This window comes from Apiotrichum porosum, assembly GCF_003942205.1.
Source record: "Apiotrichum porosum strain DSM 27194 chromosome Unknown scaffold_10, whole genome shotgun sequence".
In the NCBI taxonomy this organism is placed as follows: domain Eukaryota; kingdom Fungi; phylum Basidiomycota; class Tremellomycetes; order Trichosporonales; family Trichosporonaceae; genus Apiotrichum; species Apiotrichum porosum.
In genome coordinates, this window is record NW_021167117.1 from 1,204,648 (window position 1) to 1,225,291 (window position 20,644).

The 20,644-nt window shown below is 55.7% G+C and overlaps 9 protein-coding genes across 9 annotated transcripts; 6 read left to right on the forward strand and 3 right to left on the reverse strand.

Annotated features, from left to right (window-relative positions):
• Nucleotides 1-356: 356 nt before the first annotated feature.
• On the reverse strand, nt 357-3,043 carry EHS24_001586 (uncharacterized protein; the record flags this gene model as incomplete). Its single annotated transcript, XM_028617374.1, has 6 exons — nt 357-1,204; nt 1,246-1,288; nt 1,451-1,500; nt 1,764-1,817; nt 1,871-2,265; nt 2,310-3,043. 6 exons carry the CDS (start codon nt 3,041-3,043, stop codon nt 357-359), a joined length of 2,124 nt encoding a protein of 707 aa, XP_028474681.1.
• A 556-nt stretch (nt 3,044-3,599) lies between these two features.
• EHS24_001587 (uncharacterized protein) lies at nt 3,600-4,555 on the reverse strand (the record flags this gene model as incomplete). Its single annotated transcript, XM_028617375.1, has 2 exons — nt 3,600-4,023; nt 4,077-4,555. The coding sequence occupies 2 exons, from the start codon at nt 4,553-4,555 to the stop codon at nt 3,600-3,602; spliced, it is 903 nt and encodes a 300-aa protein (XP_028474682.1).
• Nucleotides 4,556-5,108: 553 nt separating this feature from the next.
• Nucleotides 5,109-6,695, forward strand: EHS24_001588 (uncharacterized protein; the record flags this gene model as incomplete). The annotated part of the gene is made up of 4 exons (XM_028617376.1): nt 5,109-5,246; nt 5,311-5,572; nt 5,628-5,819; nt 5,869-6,695. The coding sequence occupies 4 exons, from the start codon at nt 5,109-5,111 to the stop codon at nt 6,693-6,695; spliced, it is 1,419 nt and encodes a 472-aa protein (XP_028474683.1).
• A 1,808-nt stretch (nt 6,696-8,503) lies between these two features.
• Nucleotides 8,504-9,865, forward strand: EHS24_001589 (uncharacterized protein; the record flags this gene model as incomplete). The annotated part of the gene is made up of 4 exons (XM_028617377.1): nt 8,504-8,629; nt 8,745-8,918; nt 8,957-9,004; nt 9,263-9,865. 4 exons carry the CDS (start codon nt 8,504-8,506, stop codon nt 9,863-9,865), a joined length of 951 nt encoding a protein of 316 aa, XP_028474684.1.
• Nucleotides 9,866-10,199: 334 nt separating this feature from the next.
• EHS24_001590 (uncharacterized protein) lies at nt 10,200-11,310 on the forward strand (the record flags this gene model as incomplete). The annotated part of the gene is made up of 3 exons (XM_028617378.1): nt 10,200-10,591; nt 10,635-10,939; nt 11,294-11,310. 3 exons carry the CDS (start codon nt 10,200-10,202, stop codon nt 11,308-11,310), a joined length of 714 nt encoding a protein of 237 aa, XP_028474685.1.
• A 534-nt stretch (nt 11,311-11,844) lies between these two features.
• On the reverse strand, nt 11,845-14,183 carry EHS24_001591 (uncharacterized protein; the record flags this gene model as incomplete). The annotated part of the gene is made up of 5 exons (XM_028617379.1): nt 11,845-12,664; nt 12,703-13,033; nt 13,074-13,237; nt 13,277-13,395; nt 13,437-14,183. 5 exons carry the CDS (start codon nt 14,181-14,183, stop codon nt 11,845-11,847), a joined length of 2,181 nt encoding a protein of 726 aa, XP_028474686.1.
• A 100-nt stretch (nt 14,184-14,283) lies between these two features.
• Nucleotides 14,284-15,455, forward strand: EHS24_001592 (uncharacterized protein; the record flags this gene model as incomplete). The annotated part of the gene is made up of 4 exons (XM_028617380.1): nt 14,284-14,666; nt 14,706-14,788; nt 14,836-15,174; nt 15,217-15,455. 4 exons carry the CDS (start codon nt 14,284-14,286, stop codon nt 15,453-15,455), a joined length of 1,044 nt encoding a protein of 347 aa, XP_028474687.1.
• A 636-nt stretch (nt 15,456-16,091) lies between these two features.
• On the forward strand, nt 16,092-17,954 carry EHS24_001593 (uncharacterized protein; the record flags this gene model as incomplete). Its single annotated transcript, XM_028617381.1, has 3 exons — nt 16,092-16,354; nt 16,421-17,132; nt 17,181-17,954. The coding sequence occupies 3 exons, from the start codon at nt 16,092-16,094 to the stop codon at nt 17,952-17,954; spliced, it is 1,749 nt and encodes a 582-aa protein (XP_028474688.1).
• Nucleotides 17,955-18,553: 599 nt separating this feature from the next.
• On the forward strand, nt 18,554-20,573 carry EHS24_001594 (uncharacterized protein; the record flags this gene model as incomplete). The annotated part of the gene is made up of 6 exons (XM_028617382.1): nt 18,554-18,847; nt 18,898-19,007; nt 19,045-19,156; nt 19,196-19,400; nt 19,439-19,959; nt 20,016-20,573. The coding sequence occupies 6 exons, from the start codon at nt 18,554-18,556 to the stop codon at nt 20,571-20,573; spliced, it is 1,800 nt and encodes a 599-aa protein (XP_028474689.1).
• Between the last annotated feature and the right edge of the window lie 71 nt (nt 20,574-20,644).

Genomic DNA, 20,644 nt, shown 5'->3' on the forward strand with positions numbered 1-20,644 from the left:
TCTCTGTACGTTTCAGTTAGCACATCGGAATTTGAAGTAGTTGCATTCATGGATTGGACATTCGGCATCGAGCATGAGCCGCACGGTCGCTGAAGGCTTGTGTCTGAGTTGTACAATCCTTCTCACACTCACTGTGTCGATGTCTAGCTACAGCAGCCGTTTCGGTAGTTACTGCACCAATGAATGGTCTGTCTTGTCCACCTTTCAGATCTCGAGAAACCAAAGACCGCAGTTGTACCGTAACTGTCTGTGTCTCACTACGCGTTCACTCGCCTTACGCACCCTTGCAGCTCCCGACGATGCTGATACATTCCGCTCACCGCCTACTGTACAATGGCACAAAGTACAAAGGGGTGCTAAATGCCAAGGGTGTTGCCCAGTAACATGGCGTACAAGTTGTCCCTGGCAGCGTCGTTCTGCTGGTCGTACCAGATGGTCTGAAAGATGTCTTCCTGCTCTTTGTTTGCGGCGGGCATCTCGAGAGCCGGGTCCAGGAGCCAGCTGAGTTCATCATACTGCGGCATGGGCTGCAAAGGGTCGAAAATGTCGTTTTCGGGCGCGAGGCTCAAGTTCAGCGTCTCTGACGACATTGGAAGAGGCGGGGGCTCTTGGAGGTGTGGTGCAGCAGCAGCAGCAGCAGTGGCGTCTGGCACTGCCCAAGAGGCTCCTTCTGTGGATGGGGCGGCAACAACGGTCTGTTCTGGGCTGGGGTGCAGCACTGACGGTCCAGTAGAGTTGGCCTGCGCCTGCCAGTGCTTTCCAAGGCGAGTGAGGAGCACCGCAAAGCCCGCTAGGAAGTGGTCCTCGTCGATGGCGACATGCTTGAGGGCCACAACGGTGTCGTCGAGGAGCCCGACGAGTGACTGAGCGCCGTGCTCAAACACACCAATCGCCAGCGCCTTGTACAGGAACGTCGTGGCGAACATGATGTATTGAAAGATGCGTGACGGACAAATCCGCAACATCTTGCGCTTGTAGAGGAAGTTTACGGCAGTGTCAATAATAGACCGTGCGGCCGAGAGCGCCTCAATGATCCACGGACCCTCGCTCATGTTCAAGAGTGTTGGCGTGCTGTACGCTGGATCGTTCGCCTGTCGTCGTCGTCGGAGCTTCTCCTGCAAAGAACGGAGTGCAAGGGAGTTGGCGTACAGTACGGCATAGTCGACCTCAATCTGTAAGAGAGCCGCCTCGGCGCTTCCATCGCCTGTAGTTGGTCAGCAGTGAGCTGTGCTGTCCCGTACTCACGAAGCCTGTTACGGCATGAGCGCCTGGTAAAGTCTATTTCAATCTGCAGTGTACGCAGAAATGATTCCCACGCCCCTGTCTGCAATAGCATGCGGGTGATTTCCTTGCTTTGGAAGAGGTGCTGTTGAATGGCGGCCATGAGTTGCGCAATACACCCAAGTGTGTATGCATCGGACGTCCAGGCATCAGTTGTCCCTTGGGTTACGTTCTTGCCCATGATGTCTGACAGTTTCTCCCACCAGCGCGACGTGTTGTCTAAGCATGTTAGCAGTCGCTTCGAGACACGGCAGTAGAGAGACGAACTGGGCTGTAGGCCTGTGACGCGGCCAAGGCGAACACCTATACTACGAGGTGGATCAGCTCATGTCCCTCCGAACGTCACCTGGTTACTGACTGTCGGTCTGCGTTGTATGAATCTGAACAGTCAGCCTCTACTCGGTCACAACCACACTTACAAACCCAAGTCCTGAGCATTCTTTGTTGTCTCCATCGGTCGTTGGTGCCAGCTTTCACTGTACTAAGGCTGACGGCACCCTGGAGATCGAGCTCCTGCGCTAGACGTACAGCGAGGGCTTTTGAACGGTCAGTTCAAAGCGCAGAGTGTGTTCAGGTTGACTATACGTACCGACGTTGGTCCAACAGTACGCGTCATACTGCACGCTGGGCTTGAGCAGGTTCGCCTCTTCGGACTGCGCGAGGTCGCCCGATCTCTGTCGCTTTGTACGCTGGACAGGCAACATGGGCCACTCGCTCAGCAGGAGTAGGGCTTCTACGCTGCTGATTTTGCGCAAGCTGTCGTTACCATCCAAGAGACATGTGATTTGGGTGCGGACCCACTCTGCCACTTTGCGATGCACCTGTGTAGCTCGCTCAGGCAACAAAATCTCCGAGTACCGGCTGCTGATGGTGACCATGGCTCCCAGTAGGAGGTCCTCCTCATTTACGAGAGTGTACGCGTAGCTAGGATCAAATATCTCTGGGAGCACCACGGGGTAGAGTGGCGCCATCTCGAGCTCGAAGCTAATAAACCCGTCAGTCCACTGCTTAACCAACAGACAACTCACAAAGTTAGAAGTGCGTGGGCCTCTGACAACGTGAGCAAGCCCTCCTGGAGCGGCTCCCATGTTTCCCAGATGGCAGTGTTGGTCATGCTTCCACTGGTGCCATTCGGCAGGTGACTCTGTGTGTCGCAACGAGCCGGGAACCGGAGGCTGCTTGCACTGACAAGGAGTCGCAGCGCATCGTTTGGGTTTTGAAGGTGCGACCTGACAAGAGCGCTCTCAGTGGTCTCCCGGTTTGCGACCTCGTCATCGTCATCATCGTCGTCGTCGTCACCTGACCCTGAAGATGGGGGAGCGTGGCCTCGGGGTTGCGTAGGTAGTGAGCCAACAACCTGCATAAAGGAACCCGCGGTGGCTCGGTCAACGGTTCCAACATATTCGTCGGCGCCGAGGCGGCGGTGTGATGGCGGTGACAGAGTTGCAAGCCCGGTTCCAGGCTCTGTCGTAGAAGCAGCTGTTGGTAAGACCCGAGGTCGTTTTGCGACCTGGCTCCACCGTTCTTCTGTCGTGTCTGCCTTGCGCGGAATGGCTTTCCGCACTGCGTTGGCTGGTGGTCGCAGACACTCGCGCTGTTCACGCATACACCGCTGGCAGGGGCCGTCCCACGGTGCGTTCGGGTCGCCGAAATGGCATTTCAGTTTGCGCTGCAGATTAACGACTGTGGGCGCGCATAGACCTACCGACCGGCAGGGGTCGCATGCCCGGTACGTGCGTTGCGGGTGGTGGGAGGCGCGCATTGTTTGGGGATAGGTCGAGTTGCTAAAGGAACGACAATGTTTGGGCATCACAGTACTTTCGTACCTTCTGGTCGCACTCTGCGTTCGGGGCCAGTACGGTGGCGACGAGAGGATAGTGCACCGATAACTCGATAACTCGGGACGCCGACGATAGCGGTGGAGCCCTGTTCTGAACGCCAGGAGCCAATGGGCCGTTGCTCCGGGTGGCGTCTCTCGGTGTCAGGTGACTGTCAGCGATGTGCAAAATAGAAGGCATCGAATTGTTGCTGCATTCATCCGGGTGCGCTGGTGGCCTGGGCAGCCCAGGTTGTGGCCGTTTGGTGGACGGGTGGTGGCACAGTGGGCATGATGCCGAAAAAGCATCGCATGTTGCGGCCATGCCCACCCTCACAATCCGTCATCGGCATTCTGTCTACCAGCAGGCCAGCAACGGCCAGCACAGCAGCGCACAATGATCAGTGATATCCTGACAGGCTAACCGACTTTCCGGACCCTGAGGGACGAATCAGGTGTGTGGACAGTACATGCATCAAGAGCGTCTAGCCAACCCAACAACTCAACCCTCGTGCTTCCACTGCAAGAGACGCTCGGCTTTGGTACAGTCCCAGAAGCCCCTGCGTGGGTTGGAAGCCCACCAGCTTTTGTCGACCCCGCTGTATCGGCCTTGCCAGTTTGCTTCGAGCAAGGCAAGTGAGTCGAGCATCTCGCCGTTGAACCGCGACTCCGGGTCCTTGCCTCCCTCCCAACAGATCTCCGGAGCCACCAGGTTGAACACCTCGTGTTTGTCCCACCCTTCCGAAGTGATAGCCGCCAGCGCAGCGCTAGCACACGACTCGAGGCTAACCCAACCAAACAGGCTCTGATAGCGGGCGCACTGTGTCGCTGTCTCATAGTCGGGCCAACACGCGTGATAACGAAGCGAGGCGATGCGCATGCCGTTGTAGAAGCGGCAAATGGCGTTGGCCTGCTCCTCACACGCGCTAGAGTACAAGTTAGCACTTCAGTTATGCATACCACAGACGCCTGTCCTTACATCTTGGAAGTGGCGTAAGGGTCCTCTGGACGTGCTGGCGACTGCTCGTTCATGGGCAGCTCGTCCCAGAACTTGTGTCCCTCGGGGGTGAAGCTCATGCCGTAGGCGTTGACAGACGAAGCTTGGGCGATACGGAAGATACCGTACTTGGCACAAGTCTGCAGGACATTGTAGTTGCTTGTAACGTTGGTGTTGTACACTACCCGCGGATCGTTGTTCAGAGGATTGGGAATGCCGCCATTGTGGATCACGCCGTCGACGTGTCCTGCGGCCTTGACGATCGCTTCAAACTTGCTCAGATCAACCAAGTCGGCCACATGCGTCCGCAAGCGCTCCGAGGCCTCCTTGGGAATAGCATCGAGCACTGTGGGGGCAATTGGCACGATATCGATAGCGTCGACCGAATGGCCGCGAGCCAGGAGGTATTTGAGCGTGTGGCTGCCAACAATGCCGGCCGCGCCGGTAAGAATGATGTGCATGGCGGGGACGTTGGGGCTTGCGGGTGTGGGTTGATTGCAAAGGGCGTGAAGATGGATGTGCCAGCGGGCCTGCCACGATGCATATGTGTGTGTGCACGCACGCACAGTGTGGACTTGGAGAGGGTAGTGTGGATAGCAGATTGTCAACAGGTGAGCAACGGGCGCCACGAAAGGGATATGTCGGCTTCTGTCGGAAAACTGGGGAAATTGGCGGCTCAATCTTCAACACATCCGAGGATCCGAGGACAGTGTATCAGCCCAGCCCGGCCCCAAGATATCGCCTTTCCGGTACCTCTCTGTGGTCTCTGTGATCTGTGACGTACGTATCATGTTGCCCACCGGCCTCGTCCCTACACGCGCCTGGTGCTCACGTTCTTGCGGTTTCTGAGATGACATGCCTGGTAGCCTTCATGTTTCAATCTTCTCTGGTACGGATTTATATTTCCGCCGATCTACACCCTTAAAAGGGCCGACGAGATGTCAGTCGGTGGGGGGCCCACACACAATCTACACTTCCATCTACTCCACCTCCCTACTACACTTTTACGCTCAGATGTCGGAAGAGTCCAGTTCAGCCTACGTCCACGAAAAGAAGGCGGGGCACACTATCGAAGTGCTCCCTGTCGACGACACTGTGCACGATGAAGTCTTTGGAGACATTGAGGGCAAGAATGTGCCCAACTACCGCAATGTAAGCCTGCCCCGCAGGCTCTCGTGGGCAGACGCTTAGCTTGTTTGCTGACACTATCTTCCAGGTTGGCTGGATTGGCACTGCCGGTCTCATGATGAAGTCGATGATAGGCCTTGGTGTTCTTTCAATCCCTGCGGTCTTCGATGTTCTTGGTCTGATTCCGGGTGTCATCTGCCTAATCGCGATCGCCACCATGACCACGTGGTCCAACTATGTTGTGGGCCAGTTCAAGCTCGCTCATCCAGACATGTACATGATCGACGATGCCGGAAGCATCATGTTTGGCAAAGCTGGTCGTGAGGCGTTAGCCGTCTGCTACATTCTTTGTGAGTAAAGTGCGGTCATGTTGCCGCCACCCACGGCGTTACTGACGCGCTGCAGTCCAGACGTTTTGTGCTGGGTCTGGTATGCTCTCCATATCTATCTCGCTCAACGCTATTTCGGAGCACGCTATCTGCACTGCTGGATTTGTGGTCGTGGCGTTGCTCATTGTCCTGTGCGTGGCGAGCGTCCGTACGCTGCACAAGTTGAGTCCCTTGGCCTGGATCGGTCTGGTTTCAATCATTACAGCCAGTGAGTGGCATCATGCTTCCGGCACGTGAAGCACTAACACCCTTGACAGTTCTCATTGTCACCATTGCCGTTAGTCTTCAGGACCGCCCAGCCGCTGCCCCCCAAAATGGCCTTCCGTTCACAAGCGATTACAAGCTGTTCGGCAGCCCCAGTTTCGCCCAGGCCGCCTCTGCACTTTCGTCACTTGTATTTGCCTACGCCGGTACGCCTTCATTCTTTGGCCTGGTGTCGGAGATGCGTGATCCTCGCAAGTACACCCGCGCCCTCATCGTCTGCAACAGTGTTGTCACTTGCGCCTACGTTGTCATCGGCGTGGTTGTCTACTACTACTGCGGTTCCTACGTCTCCTCGCCCGCCCTCGGTTCTGCTGGTCCCCTCCTCAAGAAAATTGCGTACGGCATCGCACTTCCTGGTCTCATTATGAGTTCCACACTCCTCACCCACCTGCCCGCTAAGTATATCTTTGTCCGCGCACTCCGCGGCTCCAAGCACCTTGTGGCCAATACGTGGCAGCACTGGGCGTCTTGGCTCGGCGCCGTAGCCGGCTGTGGCATCTTCTCCTACATCATTGCTTCCGCCATTCCCGTGTTTGGCCCGCTGGTGTCCCTGGTCGGTGCGCTGCTGGGTACTCTAATGTGCATGCAGCCCATGGGCTGCATGTGGCTGTACGACAATTACTCGCGCGGCAAGGAGGCTCCGACCGTCATGTGGCGCCTCAAGGTCGTGTGGGCTGTCTTCATCATTGTCATGGGCAGCTTCCTCATGGTCGCTGGTACCTACGGCGCTGTGCTCGACATCCAGAGCGCCATGAGCGTCGGCGGCACGACGACCCCTTGGGGCTGCGCGGACAACTCGGGCACTGTCAAATCGTCGTAAATTGCAGCACAAGCACAAAGCGGGTGGTACAGAACAGGAGATCGAAGAGATGGTTGTTAATGGTTCAAAAGCTTGGCATGTAGTCGCTCGTGTGGTTGTACACTCTTGAGGAATCGGATAGCATGTGGATGGATACGTTACTGTCGTGCATACAAAGTCTTTATGGGGCGGATCTACAGACTACGTCGGGGAAAATGCCACTGCCCTCGCTCTCCATTACCGGAGTGCACCAGGCAGGGCCAGACGAAACAGGCTGTGAACTAGCTGCGCCGTCCACCCCGCCACCCGGCCGCCTTCGTCTGGGTGTGTCGGACGTGGTTGTACCGCACGATGTGACCATGCCTGTCTAGAGCAGGGAAAGGCCCTTCGCGTCATCGAGTGGTCGACCGTCAAGAGCACGCGGGCAGTGTGTCCAGGTGCGCGACGGAACACGGAAACGGAAACCCAAACTTGCAGCTTGCTTGCAGCCATTCAGACTGTCGCCGGAACGGGGCGGTCCTTCCGGGCTCGGACATTATGGCAGCCGGAGGCCGGAGGCCCGACAGCCCACCTTCAGGGAGCCCCACACTTTTGGCGAAGATGGTGGGTTTGTTTTGGCTGTGGGGGGTTTTACTCTGCTCTGGTCCTGATGTCGGCCCGCCGTTTCCGCTCCTGTTCCACTCCTCCCATTACACCATGACACAGCCAACAGCAGCAACCAGTAGCACGAGCCCCCAATTGTCATCCCCCGTGAGCCGGCAATCGGAGGGACACGATGTCCTTCGCCTGCACAAACGGAAGAAGTATGCGCTCAAGGCATGGTGAGTTGCAGAGTACCAATCTGGCTGATGGCAGTGAGGCATGCAGGACACGTAAGATTAGAGTGAGTCACTTCGTCGTCTGGAGAGCTGCGTCGCTTATGCTAGTGCTCTGGTGACAGACCATGTACTCTTTGTACACGCAAGCGCGTGCGGTGCTCCCTACTCGACGAACCAGCGCCCTTTGCCCACTGTGATGTCAACACCGACGCACGACCTCGGGACCCAACGCTCCAGCACGTCCTGGACCGCCTGGCCACAATGGTGACAGAAATGCTCATCATGCGTGAAGCCATGGCCACCTCTGGCACACGCACCGTCCTTCCCCTTGAACCCCCCACCCCACTGGACGGCATAGTGCCTGTTGTCGATACAGACCGGGGCCCACAGTCCCCCAGGCAGCCCTCCATATTTGACGACACCAGGCTCACCATCAACGATGGTCAGGGTCGAGGATTGTGGGGCAACAATGGCCAGTCGGCTCGAGTGAGCCCAGAGCCACTGTCTCATCCTGAACTCCTTTCCGGCGGAGGAGTGACAGCGCTTGGACGAGGCGGCAGAAGCGAGACGTTGGCCGAGGGAGCAGTCACAGGACTCGTCACAAGGCTAGCCCAGGAGCTCGAGAGTGGTTCTAGGCTGAGCGCCGGGAACACAGTAAGCCCCACCTCTGAAACCCGCAGGTCGGTGGTCTCTCCACCCTTTCAGCGACCAGCTGAGCTGGGGTCTGCTCCCTCAACAATCCCTCCGATCAAGGCTCGTTGTGGCACAGTCATCTGTCACCTGCCTTGCGCTTCCAAGCACTCCGAGTATCTAGACTTCTATTTTGACCAAATCAACCCCTTCCATCCTTGTTTGAACGAAAATGAAACACGGCAACGCGTTAGGAACCTCTTTTCATACGTCCCGGATTCACCGTCAAGTGACACAGTCGTGCTGCCGTCATCTTTGACCCCATTACTGGCGATGTTGTTTTCCATCTATGCGTTGTGCGAGGCGGTTTCTCGTTCTTCTATGTCGGGATACGACAAATTACCCAACGGCTACGAGTGGTACCGCCAGTCGCAGGCTCTCATCGGCAAACGCCAGACGCCGACCTCGACAACTGATATCACCGGCATCCAGATTCTGACCTTGCAGGTGAGGAGTTTGAGTCCCTCCGCGCTGACTCTAGGCCCTTGTAGTCACCTTCATGGGGAATCTCCCCAACGGCTATGCAGTCGCTGGTCGTGCGACGCGTGTTGCCCTTCTTCAGAACCTTCACCGTCCACCACCACCCTCCCTGTCGGAATATGAGCGACACATGCGAGCCCGAGTCTTCTTCACAATCTATACCCTGGACTGCAAGCTGTCTCTCAATGTTGGCAGACCATACGGGATTAGGTGGGAGGATGTTGAGGTCGAGCAACCAGCTCCGCTCAATGACATCGTAAGGGTATGGCGGATGTGACTGATGCTAACCCTCAGAACGAATTTCCCGATTCGCCATTAGCAGACGCTGCAAAGAACGGCTTGGTGCAGCCATATTTGGCGGGATTTACGAAGTTCGCGCAGTTTGCGAGTGCTAGCTATGACGCACTGGCCAGATGCAAGCGGAATGGAGGGAACCGCTCTGTTCTCGACACCATGGACGCCGAGATATCCTTGTGGGTCGGGCGATTTGACGCCATGCCACGAGGGAACAGTGCCATACACAACCAACAGCGCGTCATTGTAAAAACTGTGAGTGAAGTGCAGAGTGCACAAGATGTAGATGTACGTCTGACTGTGTAGCTTGGTCAACACCTTCGGATCTTGCTGCGCCGAGGGGAGTTTCTGGACCTGACCTACGACACGGAGTGTGGCATCATATGCGGAGAACTTGCCTGTGATATCGTTGACGAGATTCACATTGCCTCGCTTCACTCGTCGTGGACGAACGCCCCGTTCTTCAAGTGTCATGCGGCTACCACCCTCTTTTCCCCAGTGGTAATTCTGGCTACATTGCTCATTCGTGAGCGGGGTCTGACATCAACGATGTTTGCCATGTACCAGACGCACTTTGAGCGAGCCGTTCAGGTGATTTGGGGACTGGCAGCTGAAGGTCAAATCGGCGCACTCGTGGAAGCCCAGCTCTCCCAGGTGATCCGCCTGACCCAGGACAGGCTGTCCACGTCGCCTGCAGAGCAGTCTCTTCCTGCAGATGATGTTCATGTAGACTTTGATATTAGTGAGCTGTTCTCGGCCGAGCTTGAGAACCTGGCGTACCACAACACCCACAACAGCCTCCACGAGACAGCCGCCTCCGATATGAGCTGGTGGGAGACTGTTGCTGGCGAGAACCAACTCAACTCCGACGACCTGGTCTGGAACTCGTTATTCCTGTCCATGGAGTAGACAATGCATAGGTTGTACCACAGTGTCCAAATAAGCAACGATGATCCATTGCCCACTCACAGGATCACATCACAAGAAATGGGGAAAGACTGCATCAAACTGTTGGTCGTGCTCTGGCTCTGCATGTTTCGGACACGCGGAACACTGCGGGTATACCGCGAGGGTTGCGGAAAGACCGTCTTAGCAGTGCTGTCGGCCCCTACCCCCCAGGGACACGGGGGCCAGACAGGCGGAAAGCTGAGCGGTTTGATCCGCCATTGGAGAGGTTTAAGAGATCTCGCCTGCTGTAGAATATGCCCAAGCGATACACAACCTAAGCCGACCTCAATACAAGATGATTGTCACACACGAGATTCCCGCCATCCAGACGGTGGACTTCACGGCCAACACCACCTACGGCGACTTTCGCGACGACCTTGTGCGTGACGGTTATGCTGTGATCAAGGGGGCAGTCTCAAAGGAGAAGGCTGCACACTACGTGGATCGCTACCACGACTACCTGGAGGGGTTTGGTCTCGGATATGACCGAAATGATCCTTCAACCGTCAAGGAGGAACTTCTGCCTGTCATCAACGAAAAGGGCATGTTGTTCCACTACAGCGCTATCCATGAAGACTTCGTTTGGGGAATGCGTGCCGAACCAGGTGTCCTCAAGGTCTTTGAGACGATCTACGATACAGAAGACCTCCTCGTGTCGTTTGACGCCATCAACGTTTCGTTCCCCAAGTGAGCCCAACTGAGCTCAGAATAGCGCACGCTGACAATGCAGTCGCAAGGATATCACGCCCAACGTTCCTTGGCCCCACCAGGACCAAGATCCCGAGCGCCCTGGGTTTCGTTGCGTTCAAGGCTTGTTGAACCTTCTCCCAAACGGCGACGATGACGGTGGCCTCCTGGTCCTCCCAGGTGCACACAACATTTCAGTTGAATTCCACGAGCAGTTCAAGGATGAGGAGCAACTTTATCGCTGGACCAACGAAACCTACTTTTTCACGGACGCGGGAATGAAATGGCTGGACACCAAGGGCTTCAAGTGGGTCAAGGTTAATGCCGACCCGGGAGACCTCATCATATGTGAGTCGGAGCACCTCTCGCCCGCCATGCTGATAATTGGGGGACTCGCGCCTGCCTCACTATAACTGTCCCCCCAAGGGCAACAGTGCACGTTTCGCCTCCTATCTCTGCTATGCACCGGTGGCCACTGCCAACCGGGATGATTTGGAAAACAAGCGTGTGGCCTTTAACAACTGGGTCGGTACCTCTCACTGGCCGCAAGCGCTTCAGACTGGTGCGCATCTCAAGTGCCTTCGCCCAGACGGCAAAGAATGTACCAGCGTCCGAAAGGCTCCTGTCAACCCACCCCAACTCTCAGAGCGGGCGTACAAGCTCACCGGAATTCCGTACCTCAAATCTTTTGCCTAGTGGTAGTCCTCGTGGAAGGTTAAAGAAAGTCGGTGCCATATGCCATTCCAAGTGCTTTGCGTTTTTCTGATTCGGTTAAATTGACAAAGGCTGCCTTGCAAAAGACTGGGGTGATGCAGTTGAGCTCTGGATTCACATCACAGGGAAGATTGCTCCCCAGTGTCTGCTGTACGCTTCCTCCCTTCCTGTACCTAGGAACCCCAGTCTCTACAATGTTGTAGCCACCCGAACACCATATGGTGCACAGCGCCTCTGGGAGGTAACGGTCGGAATCTAGGCTTGGCAATCGCTAGAAACACCCCCAATTGCACCCATTGACAGAACAGAAACCCGTGCTCGATGGAACTGGAATAGACACTGTGGCTCAAGAAATACATCGCCAGAGCCTCCTTTTCGTCATTCACACCATCACCTTTTGCCTTCGGGGGCACACCTGTACAGTAGACGTGAGGCATATAAAGCCAATGACAAAGGCCGTTTGAGCTCATGATTGGCCATGATTAGGGCAGCCAACCGCGGAATGCCATCTATGTACATACAGTTTCACCCCTCGATGTTTACACTTTGACGCGCACATCGGCCTCATGGACTTGCTCCTCGATCGTTCCCTTGACCACCTCACGGTGACGCGCATCACCGGCATCGAGGTTGACCGCGCGGCCGTCGTTATAGAGGTGAAAGACGTCGCGGGCGGCCAAAGAACAGATAAAACCCATTCCTGTCATGCTAGCGGCGACAATTCCAATCAGCCGGAAGACGTCGTGCCAAACGCCTTTGACAACCACATCAATAGCGCTGGCGACAGCGTCCGAAAAGCCCAACGACACAACTGCCGGAGCTCCGCCATTGATAGCAGCACCAGCGATCAAAGCAGCTTGGGTTGCGTTGACTCCCTGAGCGATGACGGCGTCGATAACTTGGTAGGTCTCTTGACCAAGTTTGGTGTACATGAGCGAAAACCAGATTGTCATACCAACCGTACCACCGATGGATCGGATCGCTCCACAGAGTCCCATGCCAGCACCGAGATGCTCTTGCGGAATGGCAAAGACGACTTGAACTGTGACCAGTACTAGAAGCATGCTAATAAAGGCGCCGATGAAGAAGCTGAGTGCCAGACCGCCAGGCATGTTGTTGGCGTTGAGAACACCGAGAAGCCCCACACACGCGGTAGAGAGTGCAAACGCTGCCGAAAGTTGAAGGTCGGTCCGCTTGATGAACCGCGTGAAGTACGAAATTCCAACATTGCCGACGAGCATGCCGACGCCCGATGGAATGACCATCAGGCCAATTTTGATGGGGTCTTGCGTCCACAAGTGGGTGCACAGGTAAGGCCACAAAACAACCTGAACCATGAGGCAGTACCCCGAGGCAAAGCTGGAAGGTTAGTCTGATTAGGTGAGACAGGGACTTACGCGCATACAAGCATGCACACGTAGTTGCGCTTGTACTTGAAGAGAACGCGTGGAACAATGGGCAGCTTGCACTTGCCAGCCCATTCCCACGCAACGGTGATGCTTAGGAGACCCAAGCTTCCGGCAAACAGACCCCACGTCATTGGCGAGTGCCAACCATATGTACCTCCACCGAGGTTGATCGAAACAAGAAGAAGCAGCATGGATGACACGAGTGTGAGAATACCCACATAGTCGAGATGCCTGGCTTGCTCCCATTTCGAACCTGGGAGACCAATGGGGTTTTCTGGTGGGAAGTAGAGGAAAACAATGAGAGCAAGTGCAATAGAGTCTGAAAGATGTCAGGATGTGCTGTGGGGTCATATGCTCACGCAACACAGCTCCAAAGAGGAAATCCAAGCGTGCCCAGCCAGCCGATGCCAAGAGGTATCCAAAGAGGCCGCCGAAAATGGCCCATAGGGCTGCGGCCATTTCCTGAATGCCAGAAGCCAAAGGTTTAAACTTGTTGGGTAGAATCTCGGGAAGAGCAGCAGCACTGCTGTCAGTAAAGCGTTATTACGAGGATGTGCCTCACCTGATACCTGTCATACCAGATGCAAAGCCCATTAGCGCGCATGCGACGATGACATGCGTCCCGTTGTGGCCAGCAAGTCCGACGACGTGGCCGGCAATGGAAATTACAAGTCCGATAATCTTAGAGGTCAGTCCCTATGTCCTCTTCCATGGGCACCAACAAAGAATGGCTTGCGGCCCATGATGTCCGAGAGGCTAAATGCAAAAAGCAAGGCGGAAACTTGAGCAAGACCGTATGCCGTTCCGTACCACGAGACAGTTGTGGTGTCATGGTATGCGGCGCCAACAGCAGCCGTGGTGTTCATAATGAGAATGTACGACGAGTTCGTTCCAAAGCTAGTGACGAACATGGCGAGCACGGCTCCCCATGTGGACCACTTGAGATCCGTGAGTTTGAGGACGTTCTGAGACGCCTCGACGGCGACCAGATTGTCGTCGGCGGTGTTCTCGATATGGACGGTGGCCGGCTGCTTGGTGTAGTCCATGGCAGCCACGTCCTCGTAGACGTCATTGGAATCCTTCTTCATCTGATTTGCGGGAGGTGTTATTGAACGGCGGTGTGAGGGGTGGTCTGTACCGTTCCTCGCACGCAAGGCCCTCCTTATGACTAACCGCAGTTGGGGTCCCAGGACCGCACTGCTTGGGCTTCTGGGGGATCGCGATTCGGAACGAACCAGGAACTGCAGTAGGTCGACACCCGGGAAGTCCTGTCCGTTCCAGGACCTTGGACACCGTTCCGCTGTGCTCCGTGGTGTGATATGTAGTGGAGAATGAATTGGGGCTTGCCCACCAGAAGTTTGAAGACGAGTGGTCAAAGCGGAATTACCGCGTTGTGGTCGCGGGTCGCGGAATGAGGCGGTAGAACCGGGTTTTTTTATGTAAGGGTCGATGTCGGGAACCTTTTGCATGTCCCGCCATGTGTAGTCTGCTAAAAGGCGCACAGTGGGATTAACCCCCCAGTTCTGATCACAACACAGACAGTTCTACTTCATCAGTACCAATAACACAATGATCCAGAAGACAGCAAGCAACGTCAACGGCATCATCTCCCGCCGCGCCCCAGAGACGGTATTCCCTCCGTTCGAGTACGCTAATCTGCTTGACCACGCCGACTTTGGCGATTGGCGTGACACTCTCGCCACGGACGGATATGTAGTCCTTCCTGCAGTTGTTCCTCGCGAAACGGCCCTCAGGAGCCGCGAGGCTGCTCTGTCGTGGCTTGAGGCCTTCCCCCGTGGATTTAAGCGCGACGACCCCAACACCCACAAGACAGAGTGTCTTCCTGTGCAGCACAAGGGTGGTATGATGTCTTGCAATGGTGTTGCCCACGAACAGTGGGTATGGGACGTGCGTGGCCACCCTGCGGTGGTTGACGCGTTTGCCAAAGTTTGGTAAGCGTCCTGACAACGCCTCTGTTGCTGACCCTACAGGGGAACCGACGAGCTGGTTGTCTCCTTTGACGCTATCACAGTGGCGCACCCAAACCGCACCGATATCTACGACGCCGGTCGCTGTGAGCTTGTTTGAGCTTGTTATGCATCAGCTATCGCTAACCAATAGGGGAACACATGGATCAGTCCCCGTGTCGCAGGGGATTCCACTGTCTCCAAGGGCTTGTCAACCTCAATGACTGTGGAAAGGATGACGGTGGCCTCATGATTTTGAAGGGCTCTCCGGCTCTCATGGGGGAGTTCTTTGATATGTTCGGCCGTGAAGAGACCCGTACATGGGGCCCTCAAGACTTTTACAGCTTCACGGACGACCAGCATCAGTGGTTCTACGACCGCGGCTGTGAATGGGTCAAGGTTTGCGTCGAGGCGGGCGACCTCATTCTCTGGGACAGCCGCGCAATGCATTATTCGGTATCCCCCACGGGAAAAACTGACCGAGCGGTCATCTGTGAGTGATAGTTGCTCGTTAGAGTATCTACTGACTGAGAAGACGTTTGCATGGGTCCCACAAAGCTGCTTACCGAGAAGAACAAAGAGGACCGCCGCTATGCGTTTGAAAACTATTTGAACACCAACCATGTTCCTTACGGCGAGACGTTTGTTAATCCGCGCAAGCCTGGTATTCGTAGCGACACTGGCCTTCCCGATCAGGACGACGACGGAATTCCTCAGAATCCTCGTGCTGCGTCGGACAGGATTCTCAAGCTCGCTGGGGTCAAGGCGTATTGAGAACCTCCCCCAGTCGTCCTTCCTGTTAGCCCTCTGCTAGGTAGAACAAGTGAATGAATAGGTTTCAAAGTGCCCTCGGCTGCGGCTCAACATGTAACGCTACCCCGAATGCAGCTCGTTACCACTGAGAAAGTGATTTCCTGCATGGAGAAGTACGGGCGGGTGATACTCCCAGTTCGCTCAGCAGGGTTCGCCATTCTGGTGCTGCCACAAGGCGTAAGATGGGTTTGCACATATCTGACACGCTGTTGTGCCCGCGGGAACCACTGGGTGATTGGTTGCCGATGCTGCAGGCAGTCGCCAGTCTTAGAGCAGTGTGCTGTGGCATTGGCCGGTCTCTTTGCACCTTTGTTCCGCCGCCAACTGTTCCCGGCTCTATCACATACCATGTCACGCGCCCATGTAAACGGAGCCGAGGCTGCCCGGTTGCTGGCGTATCCGGGGCATATGAATAACCCCTGTAGAAGTGGACGGCCCCGGCTGGTGCGGCGGAAGTACCGTGTCTTTCCGCCGCCAGACACTCGTGAAGGAGGGAGGGGACCGGCAACATTCCGATTGTGGCCTTGGTGACTGGGCACTTAAAACGTCTCTCTTTCTCAATATGTTAGCACATTGCAAAGCACTGTATCTCACAGCATGATCGCCACTGCCCCCGAACCCATTGCCTATCTTCCCATCAAGAAACCCGAGATCGGTTACAATGGCTACCAACCCCTCAACCCTCACAGCGAGTACCTGAAGAAGGGTGACCGACCCCACGGGGCCCGCCCAATCGATTGCGACATAATCATCGATCACGACGTCGAGATTGTCGTACGCGATGGATCCAAGCTCTACTGCGACGTCTATCGCCCGGCCAACCCCAAGGGACCAGTTCCCGCCATTTTGTCTTACAGCCCGTACGGGAAGAAGTTTAGTGGCATTCTCTTGTGAGTTGTTTCTGGTCGACCAGCTCTAATGCTTAGCCTCCCCGTCACACCTTGGGAGTGCGGTGTCACCCACGAAGACATCAGCGGCCTCGAAAAGTTTGAAGGCGTCGATCCCGCTCGCTGGTGCGCTCGCGACTTTGCCGTTGTGAGCGTGGATGCTCGCGGTTCCGGCCATTCGGACGGTTACGCCTGTCTCATGGGACAGCAAGAGGCTGAGGATGGGTATGATAGCGTAGAAGCCATTGCGAAGCTTCCCTGGTGCAATGGCAAGGTGGGCCTTGCAGGCAATTCACACCTTGCAATCATTCAGTGGTTCATCGCCGCCCAACAGCCACCCTCATTGGCCGCCATTGCGCCGTGGGAAGGGTTGGGTGATCTCTATCGCGAACAATTTGTCCGCGGTGGGATCTTCAACCCGTCGAACTTCCTCCTCATCAAGGACATGACGTACCGTGGACCTAACGGAATTGAAGACATCCCTGAGATGTACCGTCGCACCGACAATGGGGTTATCAACGACTACTGGATGGACAAGCGACCGGACATGAAGGCTGTCAAGGTTCCTGTGTATGTAACCGCTTCTGAGCACTCCACATTGCACACCATGGGTGGCGTCCGTGCCAAGATCGAATTGCCGAATCAAGAGGATGTGTGGTTCCGCTCCTCGTCCTGGCAAGAATGGCACGATTTATGGGCTATTCACGAGACGAACGAGGAGCTCATGGACTTTTTCGACTACTTCCTCAAGGTGGGCGATAAAAGGACAAGGGCTGCCAACAAAAGGCTAACCGCACAGGGAAAGGAGAATGGCTGGCGTAACACGCCCAAGGTGCGACTGTCCCTGCTTCGGTTTGGCAAGAATGAGCCACTGGACGGGATCGAGGCGCCCGACTATCCCCTGCCGGACACGGACTACAAGACATGGTACATGGGCCCCGATAGTAAATTGTTTGCGACGAATCAGGACAACCAGAGTGTCGTAACATACAACTCTGAGGACGACAGCTCTGTGGCTTCTTTCAGGCTCACGTTCGACAAGAGAACGATCCTGGCCGGTTTGCCTCGCGCCATCTTGTACCTCGCTTGTGACGACTACGAGGACATGTGTGTGAGCGTACAGCTCAATAAGCTGGACACCGAGGGTAACAGAATGGTTCACCTGACAATTCCTTTCGCTCGCACCCCCGTTACGGACCCCAACGATGCTCCCCAGAGTGGAGTTGTGCGTCATGACGGCCCCGTCGGTCTTCTCCGAGCCTCGCACCGCCACATTGACCACTCGCGCTCTATCCACCCCCAGTACCCATTCCACCCGCACGACCGCTATGAGCCCATCCCGAAGGGTGATATAGTGAAGCTCGAGGTGGGTATCTGGGCAATGGGAATTCTCTACGAGGCTGGCGAGAGCATCGAGGTGGTTGTGAGTGGCAACAATCCCAACTCGCCCGAGCTTCGCCAGACTGGGGCCATGTCGTTTGCCAGTGGCACCAACAAAGGTACCCACAAGCTGCACATTGGTGGTGACACGCCGTCGTGTGTCATTCTCCCCTTCGTGAACCTGGGTGTGTAGTTCCTTTTGGTTATTTTGTTTGGAATGCATGACGTGGGGATCGTTTGAAGGAAGTGTTGCACTGGTGATCGGGGACTAAAGAGTCTTAAGTGGCTGCGGAAACGGTTTGCTTAATTGCCTATTACCAGATTTGTTCCCGCGTACGCTGTATTGTAGTGTTTCAAAGCTGCAGTTAGTAGCACAGCCTACTGGAAGGACAACCACCATAAAGGATATCCCCAGCTGTTGTGGGGCCAAGGCGCAGGTGGTCTTCCAATCTTCAGACACATGATCTCGATCCTCATTGGGAGCGAATGGACGATGCATCATAGCCAATGAAGACCTCGTTAGTTGTGGTTTTTATCTGTGCTTCGCGTTAGCTATTGTGACCCACAGGTGGAAAGCCGACGCAGCATGCCGTGGTCACTTCGATGACGTTGGGTCCGTTTATTCCGTACACTACTACACACGGTACACAGGGGCCATAGTTGCTTCCTGTTTTGGCTGGCAGAACACGGTTCCGCGAGCAACGGAAATCATTCCGACCCAGTTCCGCATGCCCACTTTCATACTTTAACAACGCGCGCTGTACGTTCATGCATCCTGTCCTACCGCATACAATGACTCACGACAGCGTACCACACACACAAGCCAACGGCACCCATAAGTCATCCTTGACCTTCAGCGAGGTTGATGAGGTGTATGTCGTCCGTCAGGGATGGCAAAAGGCCGAGCCGACGCCAGTCCACCAATACGGAAACCGCGGAGACATTTTCATCGCCCACCATCGTACACCACCATCCGGCAACTTGTTGGAAGTGGCCACCTGGCTGGAGGTCTTGGATGAGGGGATCCTCAAGCTACTGAAGGACCAGTTTCCGCGCAATGCGAGCCTGTACGACCGCAAACCTGGGGTGAGGCTGTGAAGGGAGCAGGGCTAACGCACCAGGTGGACGCTAGAGAGGTGTTCCTGAACCAAGTCGACCTGGTGGCCAAAGGAGAGAAGGCTGGGGCAGCGACATATGAGGCGTTCAAGAAGATGCTCGACTTTGTACTCGATCGCTTTACCTTGTTGTGAGCTCTGCCCAGTCATTTGGCTTCTGACTTTTAGTGAAGACTGCATCCAGGAGCTGCCGAAGGGCACCATTCGATGGCAACTGCTCTGGTTGATCATGTCTGCGGGGACCGAGATCGAGACCCAGGATGACTTGACGGGTGAGATGGTGAGTTTTCAGCGGGTGAGCTTGACCGCTGACTGGTAGCTGGCGTACAATGTTGATTCGTGGCAATACACTATGGACGATCGCGGACGGGCTTTCGTTATCAACGGACACTTTTACCAGTGGTCTGGTATGTCGTTCGCCAAGGTCAACGTTTCCAAAAAGATTCCCGAGTTTCGGGAGGTAAAGCCCATCGACGAGCTGGAATTCTGGCCGCTCTCTGATTCCCGTCGGCCAGTCCTACGAGGTGAGCCTTGGGACTTATATACGGCAGCTGACGGCAAGAGCGCGGGCAGCGCTATGCGCGCCAATACGCCAGGCTCGTCAACACCGAGTACGAGGGGTCCTTTTTCAGCCGCGCACTGGCAGGGTCTGCACGAGTGCCGGGCACTGGACGAGTAATGATCGATGTGGCCAGTTACCGGAGGGCCAACCCAACGTTCGATATCTGGCCCGATGACGTGAACCGCATGGTTTCCAACAATGGAGGGGGGGTGGGAAACAGTCCCGACCCCGACCCGGATGCCCTCTCCCCCGAGTTGTACCATCTGCTACCACCATCTATCCATGGATTCTCTCTCAAGGCCAAGCGGTGGGGGGAATTTCTCGTGGACAACCTCGCCCCAATCCGTTGGAGCTCGGCAGCGTTTGACCACCTCGTCATCCCCGACACACACCGTAGGGTTGTGCGAAGCCTCGTTGACGTCCACACTGGCGCTCTAGGGTCCAAACTCATCAACGATGTTGTGGCCAACAAGGGTGAGGGGTTGATCATTGCCTTACATGGCCGGCCAGGAACAGGCAAGGTATGTTAGGTCGACACAGTGGTCCCATAGCTGCTCGGAGCACACTGACGGTGCAGACTCTCACTGCCGAAGCCGTGTCCGAGCACCTGCAAGTGCCCCTCTATGTCGTCAGCGCAGGTGAACTTGGAACGACCGTCATTGCCCTTGAACGCAAGCTCAGTGAGGTACTCGCATTGGCGACGGTCTGGAAAGCAGTGCTGCTCATTGACGAAGCCGACATCTTTCTCGAGAAGCGCTCGCCATCCAACATTGAACGCAACGCCCTCGTCGGCGTCTTCCTCAGACTACTCGAGTACTACTCTGGGGTGATGCTTTTGACGACCAACCGCCTAGAAGACTTTGACGAGGCCTTTGCGTCACGCTTCTCTTTGACATTGCGGTTTGACGACCTTGGGCAAAAGGCGCGTGCGGTGTTGTGGGCCAAGTTTCTCCAGCTGTGCTGCCCAGAGTGGGCACCACAGCAAGTTGCCCAGGTATTTGACTTGGATGCACTCGGCGCTCACGTGGTGAATGGCCGCGTGATCAAGCAGACAGTGCGCACCGCTCAGGCACTGGCGCTCGCTGAGAATGTCCCTCTGGCCATGACTCATCTGAAAATTGTCTTGTCGCTGTAATTTGTTCACAATGTAACTGTCGATGGTACCCTGTGGCACCTCTTAGTGTGTATGAACTACCATGTAGTTCT